Source organism: Pygocentrus nattereri, chromosome 14 (genome assembly GCF_015220715.1).
Source record: "Pygocentrus nattereri isolate fPygNat1 chromosome 14, fPygNat1.pri, whole genome shotgun sequence".
Classification (NCBI taxonomy): Eukaryota; Metazoa; Chordata; class Actinopteri; order Characiformes; family Serrasalmidae; genus Pygocentrus; species Pygocentrus nattereri.
Window position 1 is genome coordinate 8,461,027 of NC_051224.1, and position 24,136 is coordinate 8,485,162.

The 24,136-nt window shown below is 41.1% G+C and overlaps 1 protein-coding gene across 1 annotated transcript; it reads right to left on the reverse strand.

Moving 5' to 3' along the window:
• Positions 1–4,562: 4,562 nt before the first annotated feature.
• cdc42ep4a (CDC42 effector protein (Rho GTPase binding) 4a) lies at positions 4,563–22,617 on the reverse strand. Its single transcript, XM_017705949.2, has 2 exons — positions 22,315–22,617; positions 4,563–7,683 (listed from the first exon to the last, which is right to left on the reverse strand). Exon 2 carries the CDS (start codon positions 7,492–7,494, stop codon positions 6,454–6,456), a length of 1,041 nt encoding a protein of 346 aa, XP_017561438.1. The 5' UTR covers positions 7,495–7,683; positions 22,315–22,617; the 3' UTR covers positions 4,563–6,453.
• Between the last annotated feature and the right edge of the window lie 1,519 nt (positions 22,618–24,136).

Consider the following 24,136-nt stretch of genomic DNA (forward strand, 5'->3'; position numbering starts at 1 on the left):
CCTTCCGCCCAAAGACTGCTGGGATAGGCTCCATCACCACCCTACGACCCTGACGGAGATGCGGCTTAGAAAATGGATGGATGGATGGATGGATATACCAGCTGGCTGGCTTTATTCCTAGAACTGTACTACCAAGACAAGAACCAGTTAGGAACCTTTATTTTTATTGTAGGCCTATTCAACAGGACTGACCACCCAACCTATCCCCTCCACTCTTTTAAAAATAAAGGTGCAAGAAAGAATTCTTTGCATGATGACACAGAAAAACCATTTTGGTTCTTTAAAGAACATTTCAATGGATGCTTCTTTAAATAACCATTTTTTTTGTAAATAAGATCTGTGAATGTGAAGACACTTTAAAGTTTCAAGAACCTCCACATAATCTAAGGGTTCTTGGAAAAATTGTTAGGTTGGTTAAAAAAAAGAATATACATTAGGTTTTAAACCTTTAGAAGATTCCTGATATTCTCATTTACAAATAGAACTTTTAAGGAAACTAATCTTTTGCTGCATCACTCAAAGAAACCTTGCTGCAGCTTTTTTAAAAGTGCACATAATGTGAAAGTTTCCAGTTGAAAGTTTTTCTTGAACCGTACATCTGAGATAAGAACCATTTAGGAGCGATTCAGGAGGGCACACAAATAAATGTATTGGATTCTTTGGTAGCAGCAGTGTAGGAATTCCATCTTATCTCTGCAGTATGTTCTATCTGCACATCATGGTATTTTATCTGCTGTCATAACATGCTTTGGTGTGGAAGGAGAATAGGAAAAAAAGAATGCTGAGCTCTTACATTTCATTCCTTCTAATTTACGCTGAAGTGTGGTGGTGATAGACTAAACATGGCTTTGAACAAAAATCAGCAAACAGACATTGCTCCACTGCTGATCGGATTCCATTGTTTTCGTAAATCGGTTTGGATGGGGGATGGAAAATAAGTTGCGGCTGTCAACTGCTTCCTCTTCTGACCCTTCTCTCGTTCCAGAGGGGCTCCTTTGCTCAGATGTGTCTAGGTCTGTGACTGTGTGCGATTCTATGGTTGTGACCCTGCAGAGATACTGGGAAGGGGATGGACTATCTGGCTAATGTCCATCTCTGCTGTGTGTGCTCTTCAAACTGAGCGTGACCATTTATCGGCAGTCTTCACTTAGACCACAGATCAAGCTCAGGACAAACAAACTTTGGGAAAGACAAAGGGAAAGTTCTGAATGTGCTCTGCTGAAAGAAGGGGGTGGGGGACAGTATGGGAGGAGGGGTCATACTGAATCCAGAGAGGTTTGGGTCGTGCGTATGAGAGAGAGAGAGAGAGAGAGATCGAAGGGAGTGGAAAAAAGCAAAGAGGGAAAAGAGGTTGATGAACAATCATGCATTCTGTCCCAGTTTTAACCCTCCCCCTCTTTTTCTCCAGTTCTCTCTCCCTCTCCAAAAGCTCTAGCCTAGCAGGTTGTTAATCTGTTCCAGATTTCTTCATGCTCGCTGCCTGCTGGAGGCTCTGCAGCAACTCCCGCCATGGAATTCAGGAGGAAGGGCGGCAGACCTGCAAGAAGATCGGTTCCATATGTTGACAACTGAGATCCCCTTCTGGACAAACCGAGTAATAACAGGGGACATTTAGAGGGTTAATGGATTTTTAGAGAGGAACTCCACTTTTTTCTAAAATTCTGCATAAGTAATGCGTAATTGTAGAGAAACACACTGGCTCACAACATATTGTTATTGAGTTCACAACATATGTTCGGTAATGTTCTTTAGATAAAAATCAGAAGCCACACGTGGCCAAACAAATTTGATGTGATAATTTAGTGGTAAAGCCTCGCTTTAAGCCAAATGGCCTGATCACTTTGAAAAGAAATCTGCAGACTGGTTCTCAGGCAATGTAAAATAACATATGGACCAAAGAAAATGGAAAATGTTAGGTTTTTTGACCTTAATAATTGAAGTATGTGCAAAATAACAACCTCAGGCTATTTTTAGACCTAAATAAAAGTTGTGTGAAAAGTTCCTCCAGTTACATTTCCAAATTCAGTGTATGGTTAAAAATAATTTGCAACTAAAACATCTTGGTCAAATTGTGGTGATTCACTGAATCATTTACCAAAGAATAATAATTAAACTGAGTCATTTGATCTTTGAACTAGACAGCGCTAAACTAATGCTAAGGACAGGCATTTAGGACAAAGTCTGCCACAATGACTGTTCATTTCTCAAACCAATTAGAGAGGGAAAACAAAGAATGATTAAATCAGAGAATCATCTAATAAGTGTAAGCATTTGGATGGTTGAAGGACATGTAGATAATATCAATGCAGATATTTCCTTTTTGCTGAATTACTAATTTAGAATTGTAGTTAATGTAGTTCATGTGCCAGTCACTAGGTGGCAGCGGACAACAGCAATTTGAGAGATCATCATACTTGCACTAAAAAAATAATGTAAGAATGGAACACTTAGCCCCACAACTCTGCTTATGTCAAAGCCCTGAATCAATATGCATTCACTTTTCGAATAGAATGGGGAATAAGGGAACTCACTCTTTTATGTGAGGTAGAGATGGATCAGATATTCACAGCCAAGCAGAATGAGGGGAACTGAGACAGACAGAGACAATGATGGGCTACAGGAAAGAACAGGTCAGTGGGGTTGCTGCCACATGCATTTTTAATAAGAAGCCCCGGGAGACTCAGCATGCAGCAGACGGGCAAGATTAACATGGGAGGAGGGGGGTGGGGGGGGGGGGGGGGGTTGAGTGGTAAACGCTCCTAAAAACAAAGTTCTTAAGAGTTCTCGGCTTTGTTTAGTTTTAGTAAATAAACTGCAATTGGTATAGAACCTTTAAATCATGAGTGAACGTCAGAAAAGTTCTTCACACTTGCTCATCTCATTTACAGTAGTTCTAAGGTGTGCATCACTCCCAAGAACCCTTATTGGCACATTATTTTTAAAACGTAGAGCTGTACAGGAAAGGCTTTTTAATCCGCATATTTAGCTGAATCAGATGTGTTAGTGCAGAGAAAACACCAAAATATGCAGAGCAGGGGTATTCCAGAACCACTACTGTCCTACATGACTCCGCGCTTCATCAACGGCAGGGGTACTTCTGCCCGCTGACAAATGTCCAGCTCCCTTGAGTTCATCACCAGCTGCTCTGCTCCAGTCTTGGCCTAATGACGAAGCATCACACTGGATTTGCACTCTGCAGTTCCCCCAAGACAAAGAGCTCCCCATCAGGCCCTGCTTCAGGCCTCATAACCTCCCCGGCCCTCCCCCCAGCCATGCCTCTGCTCCACAGAGGAAATAGGCGCAGCTGTGAAAAGAAGGTGAGCCTGCGGTCAGGGCCACCGCCACACACATACTGATACACCACCAGCAGAGAGATGCTGCTCACATTATTCTAGTGTCACAAAACACTGGGGGGAAACATTTGGAAATATTAGTTTGTCAACTAAAAGCTGCTTTTAAACGAATAGTTCAGGTAAAAATCTAATTTATACAATGTGTAGTCAGTCACAAGATGAGCTTCAGTTTGCTGCTTTAGTTTTGGCACTCAAGCTACTCATGCTGAAGTACCACCAGTTGGTAATGGTCGTTCATGTAGACCGATTAGGAGCGTCAAAAGCCTCAATCACCTTATACCTGCCCATCACTGTATTCAAGGTAAAGGGGAATTCACTCTTTCATAATTCACTCATTCAGATGTAAACAAAGCCATGCAGAATGGTTTTATGCGAAACCTACTGACTCCATGTACTTTACAGTGGTGGTGATAGAAACCAAGAGTCAAGAGGTCTGTACTATCCAAACAGACAATGAACTTACACATGTTCTGAGTTTAGATAATGTTGGAAACAGTAAAATAGTGGTAAATCTATGGGTACTATTTTGCTTCAGAACACTAGCCATGTATTTCTAAACCGTGAACAGATTTATAAAAATACATTGTGGGCTAAAATATATAGCAAAACTATACAGAACCATTCTGGGCAAAAACTTTCTGTGGAATAATTTTCTGTGGAGTCTAGAGGCATTTAATTCGGAGATCTCATTCAAATGAAGTATCTGGTTCCTATCAATTCTCACTTAAATTTCTTTAGAGTAGAGCATTTCACATCAAACATCTACCTTTGATATTAGCTTCTCTTAGTTAAGCAGAAATGTGTGAAATCCTCCATTTACGTAATCTTAGATTTTTTTCTGTGGCACAATAGAAATTTGTATACATAAGCTTGCATCACTTATAAGCTACGTTAGCCTTGAGCTCCAGCGCAAAACCAAAGAAACAAACCTCAGATACAAAACAATGCTGTGGCTTACTGACTACCTTTGGGTCGGGGTGGGTATTTTGAACTGACTTTGACCTGCAGGCAGCTTTTATGTGGACAGTTCTGTGTATGAATTTGGAACTAAACTACTATCTTTTATGAACATTGAGTTTTCTCCCGTCACAGTGCACTTCCACTTTTGGTCTATGAGTTTGCTGTTACAGATAGCGGCCTCATCTAAAGACAAACTGCTAATCTAACCACCTTAATAGCATGGACTAACAGTAAGTCACATAGGCCTGCTGGGTGATGACAAATTCCTTTTATTGAAAAATATAGCTGTTATATTGCATTTTCAAAATTAGGGTCACCAAGCAAGAAAAATATACATAAAATGGGACATACAAAAGTAAGAAGGACTAGCAAGTTGTTGTTATTATTATATACATATAAAATAGCAGGACAGAATCTAATAGACCTCTGATCTTATAAGTCAGCTGCTGACAACAGTAAATCTAGTACTTCTTTGTTACAGAAATTCAAAACAGACTTCCAGAAAAAGCCTATGCAAACATCTTGGAACTGCTGTGTTTCTTCCCCCTCTAAAGTGGTTTAAGCAAATATACTCTAGCTAAGCATTTCAGTTAATTATGCCTGAGGTTTAGCCCCTTATTTGAATAATCAAGTCAGCAAGGAGACCCCCCCCCTAAAAATCCCATGTTAAATGATGTCCAAATTGCCAGTTTTACTTTGGAGTATGTGGTAGATTAAATTTGGCACTTTTGTCACATCTACTTAAGGCTGAAGGGATCCCTGCTGCTAAATGCTCCATCAGGATTTCTTACAACTCCAGTTCTTCAGAACTATTAGTCTACTGTAGCCAACAGTGTACAAAAGACCCAAGGTCTGAGAAGGTTGTAGCATTAGGCACGCACAACAGCACTGCTGTGAGTGATAATAATGGCCTCACTCACATTCATGTTGTCCAATTTGTGGCTGTCCATGAGAATAACTCCATAAAACGTATGATTTCCCTATCACTCAGTTCAAACAGAAGCAGGCTGAGAAGTTAGTGTCACTGTTGCTTAAAAGATGTTCTACACTTTCTTTTATGTCCAATCAGTGGTGCTGACCAACTGCATGGTTTACAACCCCAAAAATAATTTAATTAAGGCAAATATTTTTACCATGACTATGCTAGACAAAACAAATGTTCTAAAACTGAACAGCACAGATGCTGTTTCTGGCAGTTTCAGTGACATGGACAATGTGATAGTGAGATAATGTGTTAACTAGCCAGCTGCAGAGCTTACTTCTCATCACATGATAAGGAAGGAAGTGGTAAGATAAAGACGCAGCATAGGCCAGTACACAAAACTCTGTACACAGTGAAGAAAGAGCTCTGCCACCTGTCATCACTCCTAATACTGAAGTATTGCTAGCCAGCAGGGGAAAAAACAAAACATGAAACATCTGCTACTGCACCTCCTTAGGTTTCCACCACATTCTGGTTCTTGATCTTTATTTCAGGAGTATGCTACCGAGTGCAACAGCCTTAATAACAGCATTCAACAGGATGTGGAACCAAAATGCTTTATCTTAAGACCAAGGTCATAAGTCAAAACTTCTGTCCTAATCACAGAGAGGAGTGAAAAACAGGCTCAGCCTGGATCCTACAGCATTAGCAGCATGTCCCTTCAAGGATGTAACAAAACAAGGCGCCGACAGTGTAGTGAAAATAACCCAGTTCTCATAAACAATCAGAACTCACCATCCACATGACTTCACAAATGTTACACACTGATGCTCATTTAAGACATAAGGTGAGGAGGGAAATGGTGCAAGCAAAGCAATGAGACATCTTTGTTCTTTTTATTTGTGACTCCCTTCATCACCAATCACGTGTCTTTTTAGTTTCCTCCTAATGCAAACAGCAGTGGCTGATATGCCCGGGTTGGTTAAGGGCCCAGTGTGGCAAGCTGTGGCAATAACCACGTAAGGCAGTCACCCTGATTCCCTCTTTGCTCAGACAGAGGAATGGAGCCATGAGCCTGCTTTTGACCTGTTCACAGATTCCTCACAGGACCCAGCAACAGTTCTGGACTCTCCGTTTATATACAGCATCAATAGGACTGTCAGATTTGTTTTGCCCGTCTCTCCAGCCTCACAGAGCTCTTGCAAGACTTCTGGTTCCTCATACACGGATCTCGTCATCCTCGTCCTCTAAGAAGGAAGAAAAGGCTCCTTCCTCTCCTGGGTTGTAGCTGTAGTTGGTGCTGTCCATGTCAGCCCCGTATGGCTGGTTGGCTGGTTTGTCGTCCAGGGCATGAGACCCAGAGCTGGAGACAGAGCAGCTGTCAGGCTGCTGCAGATGTTTGGGCTGAACCTCGGGGGTGCTGGTGGCCTCGCTCTGGATCTCCAGGTCTACTGAGCTGGGTGCCCGGTAAGGAGCTTCATGTTCCACTTCCAGATCCATTTCCTGCTCCTCTTTTACCACCACTTCTTCCCTTGATTCCTGTGTTGCTTCGTGCTCCTCCTCTTGCCCTCCTTGGATGATGAGAAGTGGAGATGCCCGTCCTTCACTGCTTTTGCCCTCTTCAAAGCCCTGGTCATCTTCTTCCTTCTGCATGACTCCTAGGATATCTCCCAGCATGGAAGGCCCCAGGTCAACATGGAAGGACATCACTGACTCAGCATGTTTCATCCCACCTCGTCCATTATAAGTCGGAGAGGGGCGCAGTTCGGTGAGTTCCCCAAAGCACCGCTCATGGAGCTCCAGGTCCAGGCCATGGGCAGCTGCTCCATTAGATGGCAGCTGCTTTATAGGGCTGGAGGCTAGGCTCATGAGCACCCTGTTGCCTCCAGTATCCACATCCTGATCATTCAAGAAAGGCAAAGACATGGCGTTCTTCACAAATGTAGGTGAGCCACTAGGGGGTAGCAGCGTGTTCTCTCGCTGGTCCACACGGGTGACTGACTGGGAGCGCTTGCTGCTTCTGAAGGTTCTTGACAGCAGCCCTGGTCTGGGTGAGCGGGGATATGTGCCATCCCGCGGCGGTTCTCCAGAGTGGCTGCTGAGGAAGGATGTGTCCCCGAAAGCATCACCACTCCGGCCCACATGCATGGTGTGACGGAAGTCACCAAGAGGAGCGCTGATCATCTCTGTAGTGAGGTCCATGCGAGACCGCCGCTTGGTCTGTGAAGAACTTGAAACTAGCTGCTTCAAAATAGGCATCTTTGTAAATCTGTACCACTCCACGAAAATAAATCTATAGTCCACAAAGGCCTAGTCCAGAGGAGTCAATATGTAGCTCTACTTTTCTAAAAAGGTTAATGTTGCATACACATCCAATTTCTAATAAAGCATACTCTTCATTTGATGATGCCACCCGTGATCCTTAGCTTCAGACCAGCTCTAACCAACCTGTGGAAAGAAACAAAACACACCACCGTAAGTCTCGAAACAAAATTGAAGATGACATCTTAGATCTCAGCAGAGCTGTAGATAGCAAACTAACTCAATTACTGAATTCCAGTACTGCTGTGTCATTCAGCTCCTTCAGTGCAAGATCAATACACTGTGAGTGGAATGTAGAGTCAGTCAATGGTGGAGCAGTTCCAGGATGTTTTATCTGTGAGACAGCCCTAAATACCAACAGAAGCTTTCAAATGCCCTGCCCCAGTCAGAAAGGGGAGTGGAGATGCAACCTTCACCCGAGTTCACAGGCCGTTTCAGAATTGAGCAGACTGAAATTTTAGTCAATACTGAGATAAGAGTACTGAACAAGGAGTCCTGGTGGGAATGCAGTGGGCCTGGTCAGTGTCAGCATGACATTTGCTACATACTACTAAATGTCTGTAGAATGTGCAAAAACATGTGTCAGATGAAAATGTATGAGGCTGATAATCATTTCACACTACATTGTACACTGCATGAACAATAAATGGCAGGCAGGACTCTTGCATTGAATGTAAATGTGACTGTAACCAGTGAAAGGCATCCACTGAGAGCCTCTTCAATGTGGATGAGCAACCAGTTCAGTGTTGGTCTATTCACCTACTTAAGGGTTGATGGTTACAGAGAGCTGTCACCACATTTTTATGCTGATATAAGGACAACCTTCTTCCCACTAACCTCTCCAAGAGAGGCAACCGAGTTCTAACTTTGATGGAAAACGTTAAACTAGATAGGCCAGTCAAGTCCAAGGAGAAAGGTCATGTAAATTTCCTTAAACCAGAAAGCCTTCATGATGCATAAAACAGGCCAGCACAAATGTAAAACCTCAGCATACACACACGCACAAAACCTCCCCTATGCTGATGAAACCGCTCACCATCACGAAGAACTCTTTTATTCCATGGCATTCATCCCAGCTCATTAAGTTCAGCCTTTCAGAATGAGAGACAGGCAGAGAGCTCAGCAGTCACAACAGGTTTCTCCTGTCCCAACCCTGATGAAATATTCAGCAGTTCCCATTTGCTGGAGGAACAATAGCTGAGTGAAATCATCTGTAGTGGTGCTCTAGCAGGCACTGACCTCTTTCTGTTTGTGCCTTTCTCCGCCAGCAATGCATTCACTTCCTGACGACGGGCTTACCTGCACAAGTTGCCGTGGTAACACCCCGCAACATAAAGGCAAAAACGTTTCCTGTCAGCAAACTGCTTTGCTTCTCTTTTTCTTGGCTTACTTGCTCAGTGAAATGCTTACTCTCTGTGCTTATGCCTAGTGCCATCAATCAATATACCATGTTATATAGATTGCCAAGCAACTAAATCATGCTTAATTCAGTCATGTACTGTTAATATTTACCATGGCATTACAGATGAATAGCTTTCATTGACCTTCCACCAATCTCAAACCACACCTTCTGAAATGGTTAAGAAACAGACCTTGAACAGAATCTTGTAACATTAGTCGGTGACTGAAGGAATCCAAGTCATTAGCATCCTCTATTAAGGCTAGAGACGGTTGAGCGGGTGCAGCCAATGAGTGCTAAACACCTGGGATCTAATGAATACTTATAGGCCCAATTGTTTCCATGACAGCACTCAGCGAATGCTCTAAACAGAAATGGCATCCTACAATAACACACAAACAATATACAAAAGAAACAAGTCCTCTGACAGCTCCAAAACGACTGAACTGGTTTGAATATGGTCAGTTAAATAAAGTGCAGCAAAGCACTTTCCATAAAAAGGAGGAAAACATCTGTGTGATAACAGGAAGAACAAAAACAGAAAGAGGAAAATAAATATACAAAACATTTTAATTATAATTTAAAAAAAAGGCAAAATTATGTAATGAAAGACCCAAGCTCTAATTTGAAGCATCACCACAGACAAAGAATGCAGTGTTTGTGTAGGGGTGTCGCTCCTGGGTGGCAAAAGCTGAAAGAAAAACAGGCATCTTAAGAAAGATGCAAAGTCTTAAGCCCCCACCCCCTATCTCCCACTCCCCAGTGCTTCCCTGACACCTCTGTAGGAGTTAACAAGCCTGACTCACTCTCACACACAGTGACTTGGATACATCAGCATGCTCTCAAATAATCACTCCAGCATTCTTTGGCATGTATTTAAGGCAAAATTATTATATTGCTCCACATTACAGTTAAAAGCTATGTAAGGGGGGCAGCTGTGGGCTGGAGGTTAGGGAACCAGCCTTGTGACCGGAACGTTGCCGGTTCAATCCCCATAGGCAACAGTACGTGACTAACCCCCTAACCACCCAACCCCCAACTGCTACCCGGGCACTGCGGATAGGGCTGTGCAGAGTGCGCTCACTGCCCACTAGTGTGTATGTGGTGGGGTTAAATGCGGAGGTGAAATTTCCCTGTTGTGGGACTAAATAAGGGTCACTTCTGTTAAAAGAATCAGGAGGGGGGAAAATGGCGCATGTCTGTGTAATGTATTAACATTACATACACACACACACACACACACACACACACACACACACACACACACACACACACGTCAAAGGGAAGGTCTGGCTAGATATTTAGGTCTTAAAAGCAAAATTGAGACTATATTGATGAAAATATGATGACAATATTGGATAAGTCACTTGCATCCTCGGAAGACAACTCCTCAACTCCAGTCAGCTTAAAGCTTAAAAGAATAAAACGTAATGAAAAATTATATCGAAACAGTCATATTCTACACCTCTAACATGTATTACTGTATGGGCTAATAGCCAGAGCTAGTTACAGAGGCCATTCCAGAACACTCTCCTAAAGCTGCTCTATCAGATGTGCAGTGCAGCTTATTTATAGCCATATGTGAATATGAAGGGAGTATGAGAGCATGAGAAGGTGGCGTGGGAAACAAAAGGCCCTAGAGGGGGCCAGTGACTTTCCAAACAGCCTCTCGCAATATCTATGTCAGCAGCAGTCCAGCGCAGCTGGTCTTCCTCTGCTTCGGCTCTTTTTTAGACTAAACATACCTCCCTCACTATCTTTCTCTCCATCCATCCATCCATCCATCTCACTATCCCCACAGCCTGAATGGTTCTATACATAATCAACTTTGACCCCTTTGTGCATTTTAAGAGGTTAGTGAGTCACATTCAAACATGCTCATTACAAACATACACAACACAGAAAATACACAACTGGGAATGGTTCTAAACTCGACAAACATTTATAGAATAATTGCCTGTCTTCCTCTTACCACATCTGGATATAAAACAAAAAAAAAAAAAAAGAAAATACAGCTGTGGCACAATACAACCCCAGAGAGGTCATAAGAGGCATAAGAGGTCAGTAAGGGCCCCTAAACGGACATTTTGTTTATTTTAATGTTATTACTTTTCTCCACTGGAAATCAACCTGGACACCTTTCTCTGCAAGTACTAAAAAAAGGTGCCGTTCTTTGTAAAAGCAAACTCTTTCATCTACTCCTCGGTCCAACTATCATTCAATTTTTAAAAAAATCCAATGTATGTTTTCACATTTCAGACATCGACAAGAAATTATTCCACTAGCTGAATGGAAAAAAAAAAATGTACAAAATTTTGCCAACAATTTCTGTTTTCAGAGCCCGTATCACTAAACTTTGTACAGCATTAAATACATTTTTGTGGAAAATCACTTTTACAGAAATCTATTGTTGTATTAACAATTCCTGTGAAATGAATCAAATCATTTTCATTGCATCAAACAATAAAAAAACTGATGTCTCTCATGGCCCCAAAATGTTCAGAATCAGGTCTCACTGTCCTGGGCAAGTTAATCTCAGTTAATGACTGCTGTGACTATTACAGTAGCCTTGGATCACAACCATAATGTATAAGGCACAAACGTGTGTAGTGTGCTATATTATAAGTCATTTCAATATGCAGGAATTGACTCCTTTGTCTGTTTGTCTCCTTCGTTTTATCTCTGACTGTGAGTGAAAGACAGAACAAGCATCTGTTTGTGAACCAGACAAAGGAGTTGAGTGCATGCTAGCACTCAGTCAGACAGTGATCGACTGCTGTTCTGTACAAATTTGTTATCTTTTCAGGAAAAATGTTAGAACCATCTGGAACAGTGCTTTTACTGTAATCTTTAGCTATAACTAATCAACAGTGTGCATTTTGTTTAATAGTGGAGCTCCAAAAACACAAGCAGAAAAAAAGGAATGCTACCTTTAATTTAATTAGCATATTATTTTATTTAAGAGGTGTGTAACACGTGCAAAATTTCACACTTCTATTCAAATTTACTTGCAGCCACTTAGTCAAACTTACAGTCATGAGAACAATGACATCTACAGCAGGCTGCAGACACCCACACAAACACACTATTCATAAACATGACTGACTGAATCCATTTCCACAGCTGATCACTGACCATTTCCTCTTTAAAATCAAATTGAGGTCATTTTGAGCCACTGATCTGGATGGAAGGCTAGCAGACCTGAGGGCAGCTGAACAAAAGCCACATATGGCATAACTCTAAAACATTACTACAGATTACTGTAGTGTCCTTTCTGGGACAGTAAAAGCCTTAATGGATTGGTATCTGAAATCAAAACTAAACATGGATGAGCAGTGCACAATGATGCACTACATGGAAAAAAGTATTGGGACATCTACACCTAAAATCTCCTGTAGATGTAATGACACCCTATTCTAAAGCCATAAGTACTACTAAGGAGTTGGTTCGCCTTTGCAGCTATAACAGCTTCCACTCTTCTGGGAAGCTTTCTACAAGATTTTAGAGTGTGTCTGTTGGAATTTTTGCCCATTCATCCAGAAGAGCATTTGTGAGGTCAGACAGTGATGTCGGACAAGAGGGCCTGGCTCGCAATCTCTTCTAGTTCATCCCAAAGGTATTTGATGGGTTTGAGGTCAGGACTCTGTGTGGTTCAGTCAAGCTCTTCCAAACTAAACTCACCATGCTTTTATGGACCTTGATTTGCACACTGGGGCTCAGTCACGCTGGAACAGAAAAGGACCTTCCCCAAACTGTTCCCACAAAGTTGGAAGCATACAATTGGCCAAAATGTCTTGGTCTGCTGAAGCATTAAGATTTCCCTAACTAAGGGGTCTAGGCCAACCTCTGAAAAACAACCTCATAGCATGATCTCTCCTCCACCAAACTTTACAGTTGGCACAATGCAGTCGGCAGTGATTGAGTCAGCAGAGCACTGGCGACTTTTACGAACTATGTGTCTTTGCGCTCAATGACCCCACCCTAGTCTGCCACTTTGTGGCACAGTTGCTGTGGCTCCTAAACGCTTTCATCTCAATAATACCACTCACAGCTGATTGTGGAATATCTAGGAAGGAAGAAATTTTGCAAACCAACTTGTTGCAACAGTGGCATCCTAGTACCATGCTTGAATTCAGCTTGGTACTAGGTACTTGGTATGGCCCATTCTTTCACAAATATTTGTAAAGGCAGACTGCATGGCTGCATACTTGATTTTATACACCCATGTCAATGGAACTGAATGAAACACTAATTCAATTTTACTGCCTTTATGGTTGTAATTAAATAAATGCCATATTGTTTCTCTTTAAGGCTACCCCAGGTAGATTTAAAGTCAGTTACTGCATTTATAAAATCTTTATGTATCAGCATCAGCAGTGCGTAAAAAAAAATAACAGATATCGGCATCAGCCCGGAATTGTCACCTCAGTGCATCCATACTAAACAAGAATCCAAATGTTTAGGTGTCAATGGTTCCTTATATTGTTATTTTGAAATATGACCATCAACAACAAACACAGCAATACATGGTGAATTTTAATTATAAAGTCATAGCTATTGTGGCCGGACCCATGACCACACCCATGGACGACACACTTGTGTACCACAAATAGAAAGGCACTTCTAGAGAATTGAAAAAGCAGGGTCTTCACAGAGCATTAGCACACTCAAACCAAATCTTTAAATTGAACTAATTCTATGGGATTAAGAACTCTGACCGATGTCATCTGACTGATGATAAAAAGGACACTGATTGCTGAGACCTTGAGCTGTTTATGGAACTTTCAAGGGGCTTGAAAAGATTAAGATCTGCTCACAGGGCTTTGAGGCTATTTATTACAGATAAGGTAGTAGATAGGAACCCCCATGGTGCATTATGGGTTTGTTAACGTGGCTTCTTTACCTCACTCTTAGATTGAAGACAGACATCCCCCATTGTGAGGCAGGCGTAATCACCTAAATAACCCAGGAAGAGCCATGCCGTTGGCTTGCCTCACACCCTCTATAAAGACAGCACCATTCTATTCATGTTCTCAAATTGGTGACATTACCAAGGAGACAAATCACTAGTAAAATTAGGCTTTTCTAATGAGAAACCCTGAGGTGTAGGAAAGGTTAGATAGTGTTGTTTACCAGATAAAGTTAACATCATGTTCTGGTGAAGGACTCTACTAAACTCTGTTCACAACCACTACAAATGAAGTGGCCTATTCAGTCTCAAATCTGCATAAAATGATAACATTTACATAAAAGAATTTAATTTGGCTATGTAGAAATAGAATTGAAAGCATAATGAGGTTTGGGGCATTCAGAATAATGGTTATTCACCAACATCTGGGATAAACACTGGTTATTAACTATAAATCCATTTTAGGCTTATACACATGACTGAATGACCTTCGCTCAAGCACACAATCCATTGTTACTAGAATAGTTCAATCATGCGAGTACATCAGACTGTATTCTGCTCCAAACAAAAACATTTTCCAGATATTTCCTGAGCAGTGTGTCTACAGAGAGGTCTATTGAAAGCTCTTCAAAAACACAAGTGATGCTGAAAAACAGAAAAGCATACAAACTGTCCATACAAGAGCCCAGATGCCAAACAAGGCAAAACTATAATGAGGAGGAGTGAGGTGAAGCAGAACAACATACAGCCACCAATCAAGTAAAAGGGTATGGGGAGGGCAACCTTTTGGGCAGGATGATGAACATTTTCACTGCTGGTAGGCGGATTATATCATACACTAACTGTTTTTCGGTACAACACAAAAGCTATAAACAATCCTGGGCAGGTGGTCAAAAATAATTCCAAATAAGTTGAGAAACAGACAAACAGTGTATATTGATTGCAGTACGAAGCAACTGGACAAACCTGTCAGCTTCACCTCATCGCAGAGATCGGATAAGGCCGGGTATGTGGGGAGGAAGCTGCCTAGACCCCATGCACTAAGCAGCTTATGTGAGCTTTAAACGTGTCTGTAGATGGCATTTTCAGTCTGTAATATGCTACACTTTGACCATGCCTAGATATTTGAGGCAGTGAGATGAACCCTCCTGTAACCAAAAAAAAAGGAGGCCCGTGGGCTGTGAGCAGGTCAAGGTTGTAAAACCCTGCTGAGGGTGCCACCCATTAGAATTTCCCCTAGGAACAGAAGGAGGAGGAAAATGGTCAACAAAACCCAGACACCTGCCCCAGGCCACTGAAGACATCTATAGAGATAAGACACAGGAAACATAATCCAATCTAAAGTACGCTCCTTTCTCACTGAGCTCAGATGGGTCAGTGTTATTGACGCTGCGTAAAACCATGCTTAGAATTTCAAAAGAATTGGGCCAGCCTACACAAAGCAAAGCCTAGAGGAAAAGAGAGCAACTGAGATAAACCAGGGGCAATATAGCACATGAGGGATGTTATGGTTTGGAAAGGGAGCTACAGACAGGAAGGGCAGGGAATATATGAGACCCCAGCCCTCCCATCCCAGCGGAAATCCATTCTCCCAGCCCTTCCTGAATAAAACACTCCCATAAACATATCACTTACTGTATTACTGGTCACGCGCTAGACAAACAAACAACTCTACGGCCTAAGCAAACATGGATCACGTCCACTGGCAGTCCATGTTCAAAGAAGTCACTCATGAACTTAACTTCCACTAACGCTTTTTACACAGTGATGACGCAGCCTCATAATTATTATTTTATGGTGAGGATGCACAACATTTTCTTCATTAATCACCATCACAATATTTGTGCATTTATTTAATCTAAAGCCTTCATAAAATAGTCTATCTAAATCCAACTTTTGGACTTTTTCGCATCTTTAAACACTCTGTTCAATGAAACACCAAAAGTTCAACCTGTTGGCCAACAATTTGAGAATGTGATGATATCACCAAGCCTACAGCAATTCACCAAGAATTCAGTGTACCTGGAGAGAGCTCCGATACCATCCTGCAGGTTCACTCCAGACTGGAACATCTTACATTTACATTTACAGCATTTAGCAGACGCTCTTATCCAGAGTGACTTACAAGAAGTGCTTTGTCAATCTAGAGAAAGTATCTTCAAACTGACAATTATTTCCTGCCTGGTGTGAGATCTTTTACTGTAGAACCATAGCCACAAGGTCTGACTGCTCTTGTTTGGTTTTTTTTTAAATAAGAAAAAAAGCCTTAAACTTTAACACCTGGAATTGTTGAAAATATTCAATAAAGGTGGTATTCAGAAACGTTGAAGTGCTGCGTTCACAATTTTTTGGGACAGTCCGACAGTTTTAAGCTCCTCCCTGCCACAGGTCGAATGTGATGGAACAGCTAAGATGTACTTGCAGTAAAGCAGCCAGACAGGAGAGGGAAAGAAGGCTTTAAAACTAGCTCAAGAGATAGATTTACAAATCACAGACCTGCATGTAGTGTTCAACGGGGCTTCAGTCAGTGTCTTACCGCACAACAGCAATAAGACAACTATTTTAACTTAAATGTGCTTTGAAATGTACTTTTGAAAAACTGCTTTGTCATGCTCTCCCTCCCCTCATTCAATAGACTCCGGTTTTTCAAGTTTAAAACAATAACTGCAAAAAAAAAAGGTCAGAAAGCATCACTGTACCCATCACCAGCTCACATATTATTCACTGATGGAATTCAACTAACCTGGCAATTGACCCTCCCAGGGTAGCAGGGTTATATAATGTTTGACATTTTTTAGCCAACAGGCTGGATCAAAAGGGACTAGCGGAGATTGGATAAGCTTGAATACATAGAATGTTGCTTTACCCAATCGTAGTGGCGATTATGCACATCTGAAGGCGTAGTGCCTGACTCATACAGTTCCTGTTTATGCTGAAATCTGAAGTCAAATAGCTGTATGCTGCATACAGTATACAGGCCTACTTACTGTCAGCACTTAGAGAGAATTCACTGCACAGAAATCTCTCCTGAAGTTCACGGATGCATTCTCTGCAGTGCAAAAGCTGCTTAAGCAGAATTTCCTGTGATGCAAAAAACGGTTGCCGCCACGCACGCATTTTGCCACAAGCAACCACACATAACAGCTGAGGTCAAGGCCGCTAGAATGTTCAAACATAGGGGGACTTGTGTAAGAGTGATCTCATACTACACTGAGCAAGTGAGAAACCACCCTAAGCTGCAGCATTACAAAAGATGGGGGGGGGGAGGAGAGCCTATCTTCATCTCTGAGACTTCGTAAACAGAGCTCAACTTAAAAAAGCACTGACTAAAATTTACCATCTCGAATCAGCAATGATTAATTGCTTGGTAAGGCATATTAATATGCCTTTTTGCCATATATCGGTGAAACTGTAAATATTAGTACTAGGCCTTTAGCTTTAAACCAAAATCTGTGTCAAAAAATAGGAAAACCACATCTGTGATATTCCTAGCTTCTGCTACCGCACCTATGGGATGCTAGTATGTTAGCAGTAAGATAAGTTATTCACATGAACATTTTGTGGCCATTTGTGATGAAACATGGACATTTGGACCATGTAAAAGTCCTTCCATGTTTTATTTGAAGCTTGATACATATAACGTTTCTCTTGTAGCGGTTTTAAGGAGTTCTTTAATAAAGAGTTCAGTAGTCACCATTTTTGTCCATTTCTAACATCTAACTGAAATGCGTAAGGCTACCACTCATACTCAGTGATGTATCTAGAACTTCCTAAAGGCCCAGAGTGATGCTTTTTCCTGCTAAAATTGGTCTCACTCACTGTAAATCAAAATGTGACTGGTTGCTTCCACAGTCAGTTCCTAATTATGTTAGTGGTTAATCTGGAGCATTAGGCCTTGAACTCCTGAAGTCCTAACCAATCTAATAGTTTGCTTGGCTATATCTACCTAAATACCACAAAGATAAAACCCTGATTGAATTCAATTGTCTGATGAGCATTTCAAGAATTTAACTTGTTTCCAAACAAAAAATCTGGGACGATGCATATTACTTAAACCCTATATTTTATTGAAAATGGTGCAAAAGTCATTTTATTGTTTCTCATAAAATATATGCCAATTTTGAATTTGATGCCAGCAACACATTTCATAGAAACTGTGACAGGGGCATGTTAACCACTGTGTTCCATCCCTTCTTTTTTTTAACAGTACTCTGTAAGAATTTAGGAACTGAGGAGACTGACTGCTGTAGTTTTCCCATCCTTGCTTCACATAGGATTTCAGGTACTCAACCGTTCAGGGTCTTCCTTGTTGTATTTTTCATTACATGATGCAAATGTTTTTGATGGGTGAAAGGTCAGGAATTTATACTCTAAAATTTGTATACATCGTTCAGCATTAATGATGCCTTCACAGATTTGCAAGTCACCCATGCCACATGCTCTAACGCACCCCCATACCATCATGAATACTGGCCTTTGAACTTTGAACTGTGCGCTGAACAAGCCAGACAGTCCCTCTCGTCTTTAGCCCAGAAAATGCAGCATCCATTACTTCCAGAAAGGACTTCAAAATTTTGGTCAGAACACTTCCACTTTGCCTCAGTCCATTTTAAACAAACTCAGGGCCAGAAAGGCAGCAGGATTTCTGGATCCTGTTTATCTATGCTCTCTTTTTCACATGGTAGACTTTTAACTTGCATTTGTGGATGCAGCGACAAACTGTTGCCAATTAACCCTGTTAGTTGTGAGATACTTGTTTAGTTTCAACATTAGATATGTTGTCTTTGTACTATTATCACTTAAATATAGGGTTTAAATGATTTGCACCTCATTGTCTGTCTGCTGTTACTTACATTTTGCACATCACAATTTCTTGCATCCGGAGAAGCGGAAGATGATGGATGGATGGATGGATGAATTTCTTGCATTAGAAATTGGTCTGAGGGTCTATATATACTGAGTGTGTTTGTGTGCGCGTTTGTTAGTTATAGGTATTCCAAAACAAGGGAAAGTACACCATCTTCTAGTAAATTTGCACTCACTGCAGACTAGGCAAATGCAAGCCATTTTGGTGGAAGGCCAGAAGAGTGTGCGTTAGAGGAACTGAAGACAGTAATGAGGCTGTTGGCACAGCCTCCAGCAGAGCACAGCAAGGAATAATAGCATGCATTAACCTCTAAGGCTGGAATGAAAGGTTTCCAAACTAATATAGGCAAAGACGGCCCGCTCAGCTTGCCAGGGGCTTGAAACACATTAAAAATGGTGGAGGTGAGACTGTTGATGGGGAGGAAAATATCCTCAATCAAATTTATCACTTCAAGACAGCTTTGTAGGATACGGACCTTATGTCAAGGTTTCACTGAGCCACTTCACAATGTGAAGTCTATGCTAAAGGAAAAAAATCAATGCAAGTGTAATCAACCAAACGCAGACATGCGGCTTGTTTGAAAGCATGTTAAAGCAAAGGACATACACAGTAAAATCACCAAGGTTCATTGGGACACAAATTAATTGTACAAGTGTTAGAAGTGGCACGGATCCAACACCTAGTATTGACGTTGGCCCAAACCAAGCAGTAAATGTTGAATCACCTGCACAAGCAGCAACTTCTCGGATATGAGAGGGTTACAAATCTAGCCTGAAAGATCATACAACTGCTTGTAGCATGACACAATGCCACCCTGCGATACCCACAGTTGTCACATACACCCCAACATTAACATTTACAGTTCCTTTGTTTTATATTGGTTACTTTTCCCACATTTTTGTGGTTTTATTGTGTGTGTGAGTTTAGCTGAATAAAAACAACTTGTGGGTTTGTATAAGACCTTTTTGTTTATGAATTTCTTTAGGGATGCATGAAGTATTGGCAGATACTTTAGATTTTTTTTATCTGCATCAAACAAATGCTTTGATTGTATCAATATCTCAAACTCATATCTAATGACATGTTTTTGTATTCTGGAAAAGCAGAATGTTTAAGTGATGCTGTTCTACTAGCTAAAATATCTCTTATTCATCTTAGTGAACAAGAATCCTCTAAATGTAAATTTCTCAATAACGTAAGTGTGGATTTAATACCAGTCTCTCCATTTTCTAAATGCATACATATTAGCACTAATGTATTTAGTGAGGTCCAAAAGTCTATGTGCATTTTCAGTAGTGGTCAATCTTTCACTAAAAAACACATTATCAGCATAACAATTTGAATGAAATCTTTGAAATACTTACATGAATTCCAGAATTAGTATGTTATGTCATCCGTTTGCTTTAAATACAGTGTGCTGTCAAGCTAGGCTTCACAAGTTTGTGCAGAAACCCCTGAAGAGTAGATCAAATCCACCTAAGAGTTGTCTAAACACATGCTTCACTGTAAGCGATATGACTAAAAAAAATGACCTCAACAAGGTCAATGTCACAAATTTGATTACATTTGAATAGTGATCTAGAAATAGTGCAGAATCTTCAGTATGGCTTCTACATTTTACTTATCCCAGATGTTCAATATGACCTCACTGTACAGTGGCATTGGCCTAGAATTCTCACATTGGGGCATATTTTGAGCAATCTGATAATGGTAATGACATCTGATAATGGTAGTTTTAGATGGGCAATATTCACATCACATCAGTATCAGTATCAGTCAACACTAAATTCTTCAGGGTTAACATCGTATCAACAGAAAAAGTGGTGCCACCTCTAATAAGAGTTCTCCAATACTGAGGATTCTGCTGCATACTGAAAGTTGGCTTAAAGCACACAAAACAGTCTGTTAAAAGCTGGCTAATGAAACCAGCCATGGACTGCATACTGGAAGGCAGGCCACTGTCCTGAAGGAGTGTTCCAGAACAGGTGAGCTGATGTTAAAGTGCAATCTCTCAAAGGCTGAGACATATGCATGACATTCACAGTCCCTCTTTCCATTTAGACAGCCTACACAAACGGAAGCAAACTGCCTGCCTGTAAATCTGTAAAGCTGAAAGGCAGCATAGTCACAGTGGACTTCAGAAGCTTTGAGGGCTACCAGCACTGATTAGATCAGCAAATGAATACTTATTATCCTGAGTTTTTGTGCAAGCCAAATGCTAAAAAAAAATACTTAATGCCAGAATATGCATAGCTTTTCAAAACAGTAAACTATGAAGCCTTTAAAAGATTTCACTAACATGTAAATAAACACTACGTGGCAAAAAAATGTATCTAAAAAAGTGTATCCATCAGGCTCTGTTTCACACTATACGAGAGGCACTTAGGAGAACTTACAAGATGCATTATCATCATGCAAACTGCCTAACCATATTATGGAAAATAACTAATCATTGCTGACTCACTGAGAACATAGACTGCATACCCATAACTTTTTTAGATCAAGGCTTAACTGAAGAGTTAAAACAATTAATTTAGACAGCCCTCAAAAATACACAAGTATCATGTGCCTATTCATTAAACACTGGTAATTAAGTGCTGGTAGAAAGTACAAGCTGCTTCAGGGCTGCTCTCCCCCACAGTGGAAGTTTACCCATGGCATTGCACCACCCTATTAATAATTAAACTCCCCTGTTGAGCAAGCTTTGCGGTCTAGAACACAATTTGAAATTGGCAGAATAAAGATATACAGTCTCCAAACTCTGCAATTTTATGCACAGTCAGTTTCATTTGACTTCTTTACTTCTAACACCATTAGGCTACTGCTAAGTCACATAGACTAATAAGCTAGGCTGTGCCTGCCCTGCCTCCAGCACTCATGCTTTTTAGTGGTTGCAAACAAAGAAACGACAAGGCTGTGAGACATTTACTAGCCTGACACGTTCAAGTTCTACCTCAACAGCGACAGAAACAATAGCAATCATTAGACTGAAGGACAGGAGCCACTCTATAAATCAACGATTAGGGAATCATAGTGAAATAGAGAGATGCATATAAAACAAGCATGCTGCAAAAGGCAGGCAGTATGTGCGATTGGTAGTAGTGGGTGGGAGTGGTGGGGACATCGACAGGAATTAATCCAAAATCAGGACGAGACAAGAAGGAAAAGCACGTTTTTGATTGTAAAGGGTAAATAGAGAGCTATGACCATGGCCTAGCTAAGGGGACAAAGCGAGCAAAGGGAGGGATGGAGAACAATAATGAACACTAGAGGCCATCTACCATCTGCAGTGGTGGACAAATAACAAATGAATAGGCCTAGTGAATGAATGCATAAAGTGGAACAGATCCATTGAGCTCTACAGAAGAGCGGCCTCGTACAACATTCAAAAGAGATGGCTAACGGTACGAGTGCTCACTTTAAAGGATTCAAGCTGAAGGACACTAACGCTTAGGGGAAGCAACACTACTTGATATATTCAGGTAAGCCGACGACATAGGACAGTATCTTTGCCATTTTATGAACAAAACGAGGTTGTAACGGTCGCGCCTTTATCAAAAACTGAGCTGAAGTGGAACTTACTGTTGTAAACAGTGTCGAGTTCAGCCAACGGTTTGTTTCTCTCCTCAGGTGACGAGCTTAACCAGCGGCTCGGTCCTCCATTCAATTACCATTACAAAACTTCGAACACTTTCTCGCGTCTTTTCGTGAATTTAATGTCAATACTAATAACTATGCATAAGTAGAAGAGAGTTGTATCTCCCTCAAAGTCGACAGTCTACTCAAAAATCGACTCCACAAGCAGAGAACCGCATCCTTCCTGTCGTCTAGCGTGTAACGAGCACAGCGCTCCTGCTGCAGCTCATTCAGCTCAGCTCGGCCCTTTCTTCCCCGGACACGCCCCCAATACGGGTGGGTTTAAAGGGCCAGCGCATAAAATGGGTGGACTGAGCCTCCAACCGAACGCCACTGAGGGGGTTGTTCACTTCAGGGACTACTTAATGTGGTTTGAAGTTTATTTGAAATGGATACGCTTGTTTTATCTTATCGTACAGCTTATCTCAGTTGAAAACTGAATGAGTCAAACTGGGCCAATGTTGCGTATTATGAAAGACCTATGTCATGGAAAATCAATTTGTCATGCCTTTTTCTAAAAGCAGTATGTAAATTGTTTACGTTTTAAAACATGCATTCATTCTTCAGTCCATAAGTACAAACTAAGCTGCAAAAATAAATAAATAAATAAATAAATCAAAAATTGATTTCTGTTTTTGTGATGTCACCAGACCCGACTAGTTTAGCTATATAGGCCTTCAGCAGTTTAGCCCCGCCCATCTACACTGAAGTATTAGGAAGTGTTTCAGCCCAGACTGGCAGCCAATCAGAGCAAACATCATTTACATATGCCAGTCTTAATGGCACAGCTAAAAAAAGAACCTGAGAGGATGGGAAATGGTCCTGTAAAATGAATTACGACTGTTTGCGGTAAACACACAAGGGCCCTTTCGACATTATTTAACACTTACTTAATCAAGATTTTGTCTGTAATTGAAGGTCAAAGAACAAATCAGTTGTAAAAACCAGCTGTAAACTATTATATTCCACTGTAAACTATTATATTCCAAAGTAAGGCTTAACCATTTCATTTTAACCTGATTCTTACTCACAGTTGCAACCTGGGAAATATGTGCGAGACAAAAGGGGTGTGATATAAAGCATTCTTAGTTGATGACCTGTCTGACCAGCCTTTGAAAGCATTCTCTTACTTGAAATGCAATACACTGACAGGACGCTTACAGTTGAACGATTGCTGGCCATCCTCCTGTGTGAGGACTTGGTCAGCACCCTCAGGTTCGAGATCATTTGTGTATTCACATGGTGAATAGTCATTTTTCAAAAGCCCATGGCGGGTGTAATTTGCACCTCTGCCGTGGGCCTCTTGGGAGACGTATCCTCTTGCAAGACAAAGCCTTAGGCAGCAGCGCTTAAGAGGAATGGAATGTTTAAACAGTTAGATCATTACCCGTGGTTAGGAGTAATGCTGTTATCAAGATCAGATATCAGTTTTCCAAAGAGAAAGTTTTGTGTACAGATGGTTTAATGGATGACTTAATAGTCCACTAAAAATAATAAGGTATAGTTACCCCATTTATCACTTGATGGCTGAAGATCTGTAGATGTGTAGCTAAAAGAACAAGATGGGCACAGTTCCTAAATTAGACATATGTCATAATTTCATTAACTCTATACCGAGGATGTGAAAGTCTTTTTGTTCATAATATTTGGATGTGTTCCCAGCTTTCAGAACCAAATCCAGCACAGTGGTGGAAGCTAATGAGTATCTATCAGTCCAGAGAGAGTTACTTTGAAGGATAAAGAACCCTTAGTGTTGACGTCTTGCATC